This window comes from Cyclopterus lumpus, chromosome 15, assembly GCF_009769545.1.
Source record: "Cyclopterus lumpus isolate fCycLum1 chromosome 15, fCycLum1.pri, whole genome shotgun sequence".
Classification (NCBI taxonomy): Eukaryota; Metazoa; Chordata; class Actinopteri; order Perciformes; family Cyclopteridae; genus Cyclopterus; species Cyclopterus lumpus.
Genome location: NC_046980.1, coordinates 4,164,200 through 4,177,919, shown reverse-complemented (window position 1 = coordinate 4,177,919; position 13,720 = coordinate 4,164,200). Strand labels below are relative to the sequence as shown.

The following is a 13,720-nucleotide window of genomic DNA, read 5'->3' as shown; positions in this document are numbered from 1 at the left end:
TTGTTGTGTGTGTGTGTGGCGGCCGGGTGGTGGGGAGGGGGGGGGGAGATCCAGCACAGGGGTTGGGGAGGCGACAAGACCCACCCCTTCTGCAAGTTTTCAATCCCTTCATTATTAGACGATCCCGTCCCGTCGTGGATCGCGCTCGGCACGTCGAGTAGAAATTGGATGTTTTTTTTTAGTTTTTTTTTTACTGCAGTGACATCTGAACGTTGATGCCACGGATCCCCCACACGTACGGATGTAAGGCTGTTCCCTTCCCTCCTGTCCTTTCTCCTCCCCGTTAGAGGAATCACTCCTTCTTCTTCTTCCTCTCCTCCTTCTTCTTCTTCATCCCTGGCTTCAACCCTGCTGTGAACATTCTTGAAGTTCACACTTGGACATCGGGAGTCGGGGCAGGACTAAACGCGGACTAATCGGGCGATTATCATTCGACGCCAGCTCTCCCGATCCTCACCGGCGTCTCCCGAGTGTGAGTGTGCGTGCTTGTGTGTCTTGTGAAAGTGTGTCTGCATGTACCTCCTGCTCCCCTACCCCTTCGATTTATCCTCGGATTACATCTTTTTGTACTTGTTAATAAGTGTCCAATTCCCGTGAGGTCCTTTTTTGTGTCCATTCCCCGTCGTCTCTTCTCGCCGTCCGGGCAATCGTCGGGAACCTTCTTTTTTTTCTTCTCGCCATGTGCTGCCGACGCTCATCACAGGGTTAACCCTCGATGAGCCATAAAGGACGGCAGGGAAGGATGAGCGAGTGTTCCGGAGCAGCCGTTTCCGGAGCGGTGATCCTGGAGGAACCGGAGGGTTCGGGGGCTTCGGGGGGCCGCGTCGAGGGCCAGGCCCAGGATCAGGGTCCCCTTCGCTGTGCGGTATGGCCCCGCCAGCAGACCTGGCTGTGCGTGGTCCCTTTACTTATCGGATTCATCGGCCTTGGATTGAGCCTGATGCTGCTGAAATGGATTGTCGTCGGCACGGTGAGGGATTACGTGCCAACGGACCTGGTGGATGCTAATCGAATAGGCCAGGATCCTATCTTCCTCTCCAAGCCAAGCGGGATTCCCAAAGGTCCCGATACCACCACCACAACAACTACTCCTACGGTTGATGGCGGGAACCCCACGCCTAGGACTGTAACTATTGCGAGGGGTAGAACTCGTTCCACTGTCACCACCACGACTCTGAACCCTCGAGGCGGTGGAGCCTCGGGGAGCCAAGTCACCCCACGGAATCCTGCAAATCGAAACGGACGCGGACCCTCTGGTTTTACTACGACCACCGCGGCGCCGCGGACGACCTTCGGAATCGGAGCGGCGACGCCGAGCCCCTCGCCGTCCAACCCGACCGTGCTCCACGACTCTACGCAGATGTGGACCCTGGAGCACACGACCGCCGGGGCGGTCTCCACCACGCTCGCCACGCGTACGCACGGCCACCGCAAAACACGTAAGTCGCGCGCGTCAGTGAAAAAAAGGCTTGCCCACTTCCGGTTTGGATTGAGTTGTCGTGAGTTCTTCTTTGTTTGAACGGATTACTGGGCATCCCAGGTGTGTGTGTGTGTGTGTGTGTGTGTGTGTGTGTGTGTGTGTGTGTGTGTGTGTCATATGTTCGTCCATTGGTTGGTTCTTTATCATCAAAACTGACATTTGAACTTTTGACATTGCACAGCTTCGTTGAGGCTTTTTGGCTTTGCAATTAACATGGACCACCATCCCGTTTGGGAAAAATTGGTACGAACCATTGGTACAATAACACAATCCGAACTATGGTAGGACTTACTAATTAATCTCTCTGCTGTGGATGGGTTAATCAGTTTCTTTTGGAGCATGAGGATTACAATGGGGGTTAAATACAGTAGGCTACAACTTTGGTGTTTGCTACGCTATTTGTTCATGGTAGCATCACGTAAAGGGTTGTTGCAAAGCGTCTGGGATTTATTCTTTTACAGATTGGTTTATCAAGTTTAAACAATAAAAGTGTGGAACCGCACACACACACGTGTGTACACTAAATGATGTTGTTTACAAGCCGCGGCCTCGTAAAGCGTTGAGTGTGTTGTTTTGACACAAATGGGCCGACTGAGGCCCAGATGAACCGATTACTGCTGCGCCTGGAATGACTTACAGTGTCCTCATCCTTCTGTTAATGTACGCTGAAATCTTCTACCTTCTCTCTGTCCTTGACTCGAGTCATGGCAATGCACACACGCGCTATCGATTGGTGCTGCGGGGATTCTTCTCGGAGCGATCAATGACACACACACACACACACACGCTCACACACACACACACACACGGTGTACACACAGCTTCCTCCATGATAAATCTGTCTGCTCTCTCAAAATGGTGTCACATTATAGTGCTGGACTTCCCTCTGCTTGTAATGTCCGTGGCGGCTGCAGAGTGACAGGGCGTGCGTTGTATTTCGTTGACAGTGTGCACTCTTTAAATAAATTTAAAAAAAACAACTCACACGTCAGCAAGCCCGTTTGATGAAAACAGGTGGTGACCTCCTTGTTGATTTTTCCTTTAACATACGATTATATTCACGTTGCCACGACGTCCCGCCGCCCGCTTAATGTCAACGTCTGGACCAATTAGATCACATCCATCTATTCGCTGTGTGTTATGAAATATGCATGTGCTGTATGTTCTGAATACATTGTCGCTGACCTAAATGGCTCCGTAATGGGATGTTAAACCTGCGTATTGTTGTCATCACATAGTTGGTTTTTTTTCGCAATGTGCGATGCACCCAATGGCTTCCACTTATCAAATGATTCATAATAACATGATTGCAGCTGTATATGTAACCACTGATGAACTGAAACAACCCATTCCACCTGCTGGGGCTTGTCTGCGAAAAAAAAAAAAAGGTGCGCCAGCTTCTTTTGTGTCCGGCGATAATGAAAGTGTCCCAGCAGACGCCCAGGGAATGTTCACTCTGATAATTAGAAAAAAAAAATGGGGGAGAATTGTTTATCATTTCATTACCAGGACGGTAAAAACCGGGGGCCCCATCCATCATCATCCTTTCATTTATGAATTAAGCGTGAACAAATTATGTAATATCTCCCAGCAAATGCTCGTGGAAACCCCCCCCCCAAAAAAAATCCATTAAGCTGATAGATATCCAATGGAAAATGTCACTCGTCCAGCTCGGCCCCAAAAAAAAGTTCTGCTTACGACAGAATAGGCGACTCGTTCAATAATCCTATACACCCTTCACCCTGCCCCCCCCCCCCCCCCCCCCTCTCTATTATACCACACACATTCTGCTTTTCATTTGAAAAGGCCACAAAATAAAACCCCACCACTATCCATTATGTATGAATGTGTTATGCGGTATTACTGAATTGCCTGCGTTGGCTTGCGTTCAGAAAGGGAGAACGTTCTATTAATTTAAGTACAGTGGGCCATCTGTGATGCCGTCCCCCGTCTTTGTGGAGCACGAAATAGAGATTTTTATTTTACAGTTGAAAATGCTGGTTCCATATGTCTCTTTATTTTTTTGTAAATAATACATATTTCTTAACGGTGCGATGACTCAACCTCTTCACAGCCATCCCAGCTTTTTGGCTGTGCTGTTATTCTCTATGAAGACAATGAATGAATGGCACTCCCCCCCCCCCCCCCCCCCCCCCCGCCCCAGAAGCCCCCGGTAGAGTGCAGCTTCGGTGGTATTTGGTGACATTCCAGCTTGTTTCACTGTCAAAAAAAAGTCAAGATCTGACGACTACGGGAAGATAGTGTAGTCGAGACGTCAAATGCCCCTTTGAAAACACGACATATCTAAATGATTTAGACTCTTACAGTCAGCTGTCCCTACGCTGTAAGCTGATGTCTGCCCCTTATTCGTCACTCCATTTTAAGATTACAAGTTATGATGGGTAATGCACACATTTAAAAACTGAAATGGAATTATTTTGAATATGATAACGAGACATTGAGAAAGAGGATTGGCATTTATTTGACGTTCGTATAATTAACAACCGGAGTTTACTTCTTTTAAATCCCGTGCAGCGGTTTTTTTTTCTTCATAATTGTCATTATTGCTGCCATAATGGGTATGGACTCTAAAAAATTAAAACTGGTAATGAAATAGGTCATAAGCATGCAGAGGAATCGTGAAAATGGGACATGTTATGTTAGTAAATAAGACCAGATGAGTCAGTGTGCTGATGAGTAAATCCTACACGGCTTATTCAGTCGTGAAGAGGCAGTGGCACTGGTTGTTGTGTATGTCCACCCCCCCCCCCCCCAATAAAAAAAAAAGATATTGTCAGTCTGCGATTGTAGATTATTATGTGATTTCCGAGCGCTTCAGAAGTCGCTCTGGAGGTCTTTGTCTCCATCCTGAGCCACTCAGTGGGATTAGGTTTCAGTCAGACAGTGGCCCTGAAACCTAAATCCAGATTAACAGCCCCGTCGCCATGACGGCGGATGCAACAGAATCACATTAGCCCACCTATCAGTCTCACACACACACACACACACTTTACATGGCGCTTTACAAGCTGAAGGATGGTTCTGATAGACGGTCTTGTTCATTAAACGCTGCTGAAGTGACATGTTTTAAAAAAGGGGGAACGTTTTTTTTTTTTTCTCCGAGCGGCTCTTCAGGATCCTTCAAGGGCGCCCGGGAAGGAACAATTCTTCACTCACACTTTGTATTAACGAAACAATCGCACACAATAAACGCACCGCCTATTGCTGCTTTTGGGACAACGGTAGAGTGTAAAAACAAAATAATAATAAATGATGTGTCAATTTGAAGCGTAAACTATTATACCGACTGCTGTACAGATTCTTGGATTACATGGACATGTGTTCTTCGCTTCAGCCAAAACAACTCTTTTGTGAGGATATTATTCTTCATGATCAGTATTTGGCTCAAAATCTGCAGAAATCCCGGATGATTTGGGGGCTGATGTCGGCAAAATACCGCGATCCGACGGATTGTCTCTTAATAAGCCTTTATGAGACCCTTGTATACATTAACACACTAATGATAGCAGGAGTCCGTGTCTTTCCATCCAATCACTTCAGTACAAGAAGATTGGAAGGAACCGACATTCCACAGCAACTTCACGGCTACAAATTAACAAAAGAAGTTATTATTTAACCCATCGTTGTCAGTTGAGTCTCCAGAAGTTGCTTCTAGGAGCTTTTTAATGGCAATGTGTCCTGAAGGCGTATCTGTTGATTCTTAGATTCGTCTTTTACACAAAATACCCCAAAAAATTAAATCAAAACAATCCCTTTTGGCGTTGGCCGAGGGCACCAGTGTACGTTATTGCACTAATCACGTCATAGAGGAGAGAGATTATAGGTTTTCAAACGAGATTGTAGAGTTCCCGTTCTTTGCACTTGGATCTGTGAGCTGCTTTAACAGGTTCCCAATGGGGTTTGGTCACTGAACCAGAGAAAAGTCTATAATTCCATGATTATTTCATTCACATTGCCCCTAATCACACACACTGGGGTCCCTGCTGAACCCTAAGGCAGTCATACCCTGTCATATCTCACAGGTGCTTTATATTTAGTCCGGTGATTGGTCTTTTGCTGGAACACTGCGCTGTGCACAAGATCCCCATGGGCCCTAAATGTCAGAGCCATCTGTTGGTCATTTTGTTTTGCAAATGAGCCGACAACAAGTACAGGATCATTTAAAGGTGTATCCTGCATTATTATCCAACATTGAAGCCATATATATATACAAATATATATATATATATAAAATATATATATATATTTGCATATATAAATATATATATATTTTTATGAATAAATATATATATTAAAAGAAAAAAATATATATGCAGTATATATTAAAATAAAAATATATATATATTAAAATTAAATATATATATATTAAAATTAAATATATACAGTATATATATATATATATATAGTATGTACAGTATATTAAAAAAATATAAAAAAATATACAAGAAAATAAAATATATATATACAGCACATACTTCAGTCGGTTTATCTCTGATGCAGTCGTTGTGCCTGACCACTACCTGACTTTATCCCAAAAAAACTGTCACGCCGTCCCGAAAATAAAGCTTTACGTCACTTTGATTCATTATGATGAAACGTCTTGCAGCGGGAAGAGGGATGAAATATTAACGACGCGAAAGAGAAACATGTTCAATGTGTAGCGGAAAGTGTAAATAATTGAGGACGGGGGGCCCCTTTTTGACGAATTATCCCACGCCGAGCGATTCCACCCGTACCGGCGTAGAAGAAGAAAAAGTCCAAAAAAGGTGTTATCTTCTTAAACTTTAAAAAAAAAAAATGGTCTGCCTCTCTCTCCTGTCATTCACGCTGCTGTTCCAGACGACGACGACGAAGTACAAAGTGCTTTAAATGATGCGGCTAAACTTCAGAAGGGGCTTTTTAATAATGAATTCAGGTTCCGGCCGCCTTGATTGGATGAGGCTCGCTCCATTTTCACGGGGGGAGCGAGGTGGCCGCTGCCAGATGTACCTGCCCTGCGTCTCCAGAGGGGGGGCTGCCGCTGAGGCGTCTGCTCCTGGAGGCTCATGGGAAATGAGGTTCTTGAAAGAGAGACAATAAAGACCGCTTTTGGCTAAACGTTATTAGAAAAGAAAGGAGAAAGATAAAGAAAAAGAGGTTTTATGAATAAAACTGTCCACGTTGCCGTACATTCGGCTACATGCATTTTGCTATGAAAGTTTTCTCTTTAAAAAATGTTTACATTACAAAAACTCTTATTTAAAAAGCGACGCATCCACGGATTATGTATTTTATCGTCTTCTTCTCTCCGCAACACGGGATGTAGATTTGTGTTTGTTTCCAAATGCTATGAGACATCAGGGAGCGCATGTAAGAAACGCATATTGATTTCTGGTGGGTTATTACTTAAAAAGAGGCAATAATATACGGCCCCTTTTCTCCCACCTGTCATCGAATCCATAAGCGAACCGATTTAACACGAGTAAGCAAATAAATATCAGACTCCGATGAGATCAACCGCTCGTTTTCGCTCTTATTTCAGAGGTGGGGGGGGGGGGGCTGACCTGTGGTTGCACCCGAAAAGAAATATGCCATTGGTCATTTATCGAGTGCATCAAATGACACGAGTTTACCTTTTCTGGCGCGCAACGTTCGCTGTCAGCAGAAGAGGAAAAGCGAGTAAGTTTCTGACTTTGACACCGGAGATTTATGTCAGGTTACCGTGAGGCGATATTTGATTTTTAGATACATATATACCTGGGGGGACAGAATCGCTGATACATATACTTTTAATATTTAATAGCAGCTTGTTAATTTCCTTGAATCACCTGCATATTAAAACAGGCAATTAACACATTTTCTATTTTAATTCGGAGATAAAACTTAGCACAAACCACCCTGAACCATAACTGTGAAATAGCTAAAAAAAAAAAGTTCTTCTGAAATGTAAATGAGTAAACGGTTAAAGAAGAGACAAGCTGACCCCTTTTTTTTTCTCCAATTGACGGTGGAATTAATCCCCGAAAAAAAGTCGCAGGTATCTGTAGTACGCCCCCACCCCATAATTCATAATAAACATCCCAGAACTGGTATTCACCGTACTCCATTGTGTATCGTTTAAAATCCCTCGTGCGTTTTTTGTTTTGACGCGCTACCGAAAATCCTTTTAGAAAGACAGATTTCGTAATATACGTGTCAGCTGACACGTGCCGAACGTCCACTCGAGGTCGTGTGAGCCAAGTGACACAGTTTGACCTCCCCGAGTCCTCCGCTTGGAGCACGAAAACATCCAACCGGTGGCGACGCATCGGCCTGTGGGAAAGCCTTCTGCTGGTGATGCTGCTGGCACCTGGCAGTAAACAACGCCGTTAGCCAAGATGGAAAAATGCTTAGACGGCGACTTATTTAAACCTCCGCGTACACGGAGCCCGGCCGGTCGGGCCTGAAGCGCTTTCAAGTCGTTTTCTTTCGATGGCTGAGCCGTTTGATTTAATCCTCCTCCTCCTCCTCCCTCCATCCCTCACACATCATGCCTCACGTCTCTCAAGGTCAGACGGTCTGAGTCATATTAGTGTCCAGTGCTGCTGCTGCTGACTGGACTCCACGGAGTGTCATTAAGACGTTTTATCAATTAAATTAATGAATAAAAAAGGTTAAAATGAACAATCTCGCGCTCTGTGATTGCCGCGTTTGCCTTTTTAAGTAGGGATACAAGTGTAGGCGTAAGGTTATTACATATCCCACTTATTTACAATTGTGTTTTCATATCGGTAACTCGTATTTGTATCACGTCAGGAGGACATTTTTACTCATTTAAATGTACATACATCCTTTATTTTAAAAAATTTAGCAATAAAATGCGGTTAATGCATCAATAATAATAATACTCTCAAAATGACTTTTTGCAATCGGCATGCTTTTGTTACTCTAAGTACATTTCATGGATTTTACTCCTGGTTGATTGGTTAATATCGGTGGTTACTGGGTATTACCACCCAGGCAGGTGTAATTCAATGATGCAGATGGACCAGGGTTTTATTCAAAATGATTGAATATGAATAAAAGTGTTCATAATATAAAGTGAAATGTTCTTTAAACGTTATTCGGAGCGTTGGAAGCAGCAAACAATGAGCTCGGCTGTCGCCATGTTGAGAGCTTCGCGGAGGCGACAGAGAAGATCTGAATTTTTAATTCAGCACCTTTTTTTTTTAAGTAAAGGATTTTAAATCTTCTACACTATCGTTTCTTAAATAAAGGGCCACTAACTAAAGGGCAACCTCCCGGCTAATCCAACAAATATCGGACATTTATGTTGACATCGGTACCCGAAGGAGAGACCCTCCCTCCGTATATATGGGCGAAGTCGGCGCCTGCCAACTTCAATAGGTTCAATGCATCCTTCTTGCCCTGCGAGAGATGTAAGATGCATGGATCCCGATGCGATTGTATCCCCGGTCCTTTTTGCCACTCAGCAGTTTAGCCGGTGTTTTTGGGCGTAGCTTCTGATTAACCACGTTTTTTTTCGCTCGCGGCTATTTTTTAGCTTCAAAGATTGTTGCCCGCTTCTCTCTGGGAGGCTGCGTGGAGCCGGCTTTTTGTGGTGGAAGGCCTCGGAGCCTTCCACCACAAAGCTGGAGGAAATAGAACAAAGAAGCATCGAGGAGATTTTGATTTTTTTTTGGAAAATATTACAGTTTTGGGAGGATTTTTTGGGATTGTTAAGCTCAGTGGTGTGTTTTTTGGGGTTTGGTGGATGCAGCACATTCTGCTGCATCTTATTATGCTAAGTAACAGCAATTGGAGGCTTATCATGTGAGTGTAGGAGATGAAGGAGGCTATTTCTATCCAGGAAATCAAAGAGTTGGTTAAACCGCACATCGCTTATTATGTTACAACACGGGAGGTTTTCCAGAAGGTCACTTTCACCTTCACACACACACACACACACACACACACACACACACACACACACACACACACAGCTCCGTCCTTGGGCCAGATGGTTACATCACGTCTCTCTTTGAGGCTGACGTGGAGCATGTGTTGGTGTGTGTTTGTCTAGACGGCGTCGGTAGAGAGCTCCGTACTCATTATTCTGTCCACATGTTTCATCCACGTCTTTTTGAATTTTTTTTTTGGGAGGTAAATTAGATGATTATCGAACTGTCTATAATGTTTTTGGTTGACTCGATTCATCTTTTAGTTCAATCAAATGATTAAAAAGGCAAGAAAAATAAAGAATATCGCTAATTCCTGAGCCCATGGTGACAGATCGAAAAAAAAAAAAAAAAATGTGTCCAAAAACAAAACAGTTCACAAATAAATTCAATTTAGAGCGATATTAAAAGTACCACATTTTCCACAAGCTGGAATTAAATATTTGTCATCTCCCTGTGACAAATGACTCATTAAAAATCCTTTTTAATGAGTTTTTCTGTCAATCAAATCATCGTTTTCTTTTTATACCCGTTCCCTTGCTTTTTTGTGTCTCTCTCCCTGACCCTGAACCTCGCCAGGTGCCTTTCTCTGACAAAGCCCGGTAAAACCTGGTGGTCACGCCAGCCTTAATATGTTTTTACAAGTGGATTTTTCTCTCCTGGGCTCTGGAGGGACTTCTAAGGAGATGAAAAGAAAAAAAGGAAATAAAAAGCATTCGTACATCCGTCCTGAAAGCACTACGGGAGGACGAGACGTAGACGAGGGAGACGAGGAATCGTGAGTAAAAGTGCAAAAAGGCGAGGAGGGGAGTGAGCGGCCACACAAATGGGAGGAGAAAGGGGGAATAATAGGGGAAGGAAGGAGTGCATCGAGGGGGAAATGAGAAGAAACCTTTTTTCCGCGAGGGCGAGATGAAGGCGAAGAGGAAACGAGCGCCTCTCATCCATCTAGCAACTCTCTCTCTCTCTCCCGTCACCCGGCCTCCGTCGTCTCCTTTCCTGCCCACTCGGTTCATTTACATTTACATTACACCCACAGCTGGAGTTGATTTGGTGGCGGGTGATGGATGGCGAGGTTCTAATGCTGTTTGTAGAATTGGGCTCGGGGGGGGGGGGGGGAGGGGGGGGTTAGCCGTGTCAGCTGTTTTGCGAGGTGGCGAGCGCCGTCTGATGGGATACACTTCTTTTGCTTGTTAGCGACTGAACCGCTCGCCACAGGGAGGGGAGGGGGGGGGGAGAGGCATCAACGTCGTAAATAGTCGCCTGTTTGTCTCAGTAACTAGCACATCAAACATAACCCTAAATATGTGTAGTAAAGTAAAAAAAAAAGTTTAAAAAAAGGTCCTCTATTGTCTTATAATAACCCTCGAATGCCAATTCAAATGAAATAATTCAAAAATTACCCATTCGGTTATTCGCTCAGTTTGTCTGTGAAAGCAAGAGGAAGGATTAGGACTGTGACACACACACACACACACACACACACACACACACACGCATGACCCGACCTACCCCGTAGAAAGCAATGCTGTCAGAACAGGGCTTTTTGTGTGTAACGCCAGATGGCCGTTCATGCTAAAAAATATATATATATATATATATATATATAAATAATTAAAAAAAGATACAGAAGCCTCTGTGATCTCCCTCAGGTCAACCCACTGGTAAACCAACATGGAACACTTTGCTTCGCTCCTCCACACTCGGCAGCTCCGAAAAGGGGGGACAAGACAACCCGATTTATACTTTTCCTGCTCGGCTAATCGGCACGTTTTTCTGCTTCTTTTGCCAAAAATATGAATAAGCTGCTCTGTACACCTGCCGAAATATGATTGGATGTCACGATCGTCTGGCAGCCGGTCAGCTGACGTTAACGTTAATGACTTCGACGCATTGCCTGAAGCGATGCAAAACTCTGTCACTGTCGTATGAAGTTGTTATTTTATTATTATTATTTTTTTTTTCGGAGGCATTCCGGCTCAGACGCGCTTCGCCACCTGCAGGAGAGACGAACACGTCAGAGTCGTGAGCCGTCAACACTCCATCCGCCACTTGTCAGCGAGTGACTGATGTCCAACGCCCGCTCTCGTCTTCTACCCGTTCCACAAATCACACACAAACACACACACACACACGCGCACACACACAGACAGCCTCTTGGGGCCCGGCAGCCCCTGAGAGGACCACTGATGGAAGACGGACATACCGGAGCTGTCAGCGAGGCCCCCCTGCTTCCCCACTTCTTGTTTTTTTTTTTTTAAATAACGAACCGCGTGCGAAGCGTCGCCTCGGCTGCAATTAGATCCGATGATAATCATCTCGGCGCGTGTCGCTCATCCCAAATCAGGGTTACCTGGAAACACGAATGAAAAATACATTTCCGGTTGATTTTCAAAAAAACCTCGACGTGTGAAGAAGGATTTAATAACAATACACTATGTACAAACACAAGAGTGTAACTTAACACCCCCTTTCTCTTCATTGATGCCAAACCTGCTGTGTGTGTGTCTGCATGAAGGGGACACGGTGTTTCTTTGTGGAAAAGCTTGCCGTCGCCTTTGGCCTCATTCATTTTTAATTTGTCCTCTTTTCGTGTACGAGGCGACAAAACTGTTGCGGCTGGTTTCAGAAATAGATTTTTTTTTTTGCTGAGTAGACTGGAATTTGGACTAAAACTGCAACTTCTTTTGTCTCAGAGGAAAGACAAAAGAAGTTGCAAATGATATATATATATATCATTTTGTCACATATAGAACTGCCTTCGGTCGCTAAACTCACACGACATCCCATAAATAACCTGCGGGGAATAACCGCATAGCTTCAGATCACGTCCATCTCTTGATTAGTCCTTTTCTCAATTATCGTTGTGTGAGTGCGCCACTCCGTCTCCGGCGGTCTAAGAGGAGGCGTGGCCTACCGAACCGTGAACAGGCCCCCCCCTGCGTTGACATGTGGCAGTACTACCACATGCCCACCCCCCTATATATTATATATTATCTAGTTGAAAGTACATCGTACATGAACAACGCGGCGTTAATAATTGATGTCCTCGTTCGTGGATGTTAGTGGATGTCAACGGGATTCCCCCCTAACCCTACATGTGTGGTTATGTTTGAGTGGAGAACATGGAGAACGATACACCCCCCCATCCCCCCCCAACCCATTTGTGTGCAGACTCTTTGCCATTAAAAAGGGATCGTAGTGTTTTCATGTTTTCAGTGGGGAATGTGACATCAGAGCGTTGACTTGGAGCCTGTACTGTTACACAACCATCTCCCTGTTGTAGAGGTGTGTGTGTGTGTGTGTGTGTGTACACAAACATCAGATAGAAGCTGATGTACATATTTCCCTATTTTTGTCACACTACAGGCACATTTTGCTTCCGTGACGTCTCCTCACAGACTATTGGAAAGAAAGCATCCAAAATACACATTGAGGTGTTTACTTTACTGCTTAAAATATACTTAATTTGTGTTTTTTGATTGTTCCTTAATCGCACTGAAAATGATCACAAGGTAAATTGCAGAAAACTTTTAACACTAAAAAATATTAACTCATTCACCTGTAGTGTCTCGCCATATGTATGGAAAGTCAGAAACGTCGACTGTAGTAGCACTTATATGCATCACATTTTCCAGTTTTTAAGGTTTTCTTGAATTTTTTTTTGTCCATGTATCCTTCATAGCCTGATTCACATAACATTTTGATCCTAAAACACGCTCGTATCGGGATTTCAGTGGACATTGTCTCCATTCCCCGTCCTCTTGCATCGTCACCGTGGTCGATATGAAATGAAATCTAATATCTCCGACGAGACGCAATCGGTGAAATCGGATTGGATCATTGGCGCTCGCATTAATTGCCCTCTTGAATTTCAGCTTTAGAATTGCAAAAATGCGGATGGACACGTAATTGCCGTAATGTTTTCTCTCTTTCCCCCCCCCGGGTCTTCGACGTCTCAAATCGGGGGAAAACAGAATTCCGGCGTTATGATCTCAAAAAACTCCGACCGGCTCACGTATGCAGACAGAGACCATTAACCTCCCGAACAACGCTTCACTGGGATTAACGTGACTTCGCTTCTGACCCTTTTTGCCTCCCCCCTCTCTCTCCATCCCTCCTTCATTTTCTCAGTTCCAACAACAACAACAACAATCGCCATTAAGCCTCCGTCTCAGATGTTTAAATCCGGAGACGCAGGACGACGTTACAGATGTCCGCTCCCGGCTTCTTCCACGTCCTTGTCGGGGGACTCTGTGGACTTCAATCTGCTTCATCTTGAGCCTCGTGCCATAACTTACCA

At 44.5% G+C, this 13,720-nt stretch overlaps 1 protein-coding gene across 1 annotated transcript in view; it reads left to right on the top strand.

Annotated features, from left to right (window-relative positions):
• The first annotated feature begins 715 nt into the window (after positions 1 to 715).
• Positions 716 to 13,720, top strand: part of LOC117744274 (pro-neuregulin-3, membrane-bound isoform) — a 287,795-nt gene continuing 274,790 nt past the window's right edge. The window contains exon 1 of the mRNA XM_034552470.1: positions 716 to 1,439. Coding sequence (XP_034408361.1) covers positions 716 to 1,439 — 724 coding nt within the window. The remainder of the gene's footprint in view (positions 1,440 to 13,720) is intronic.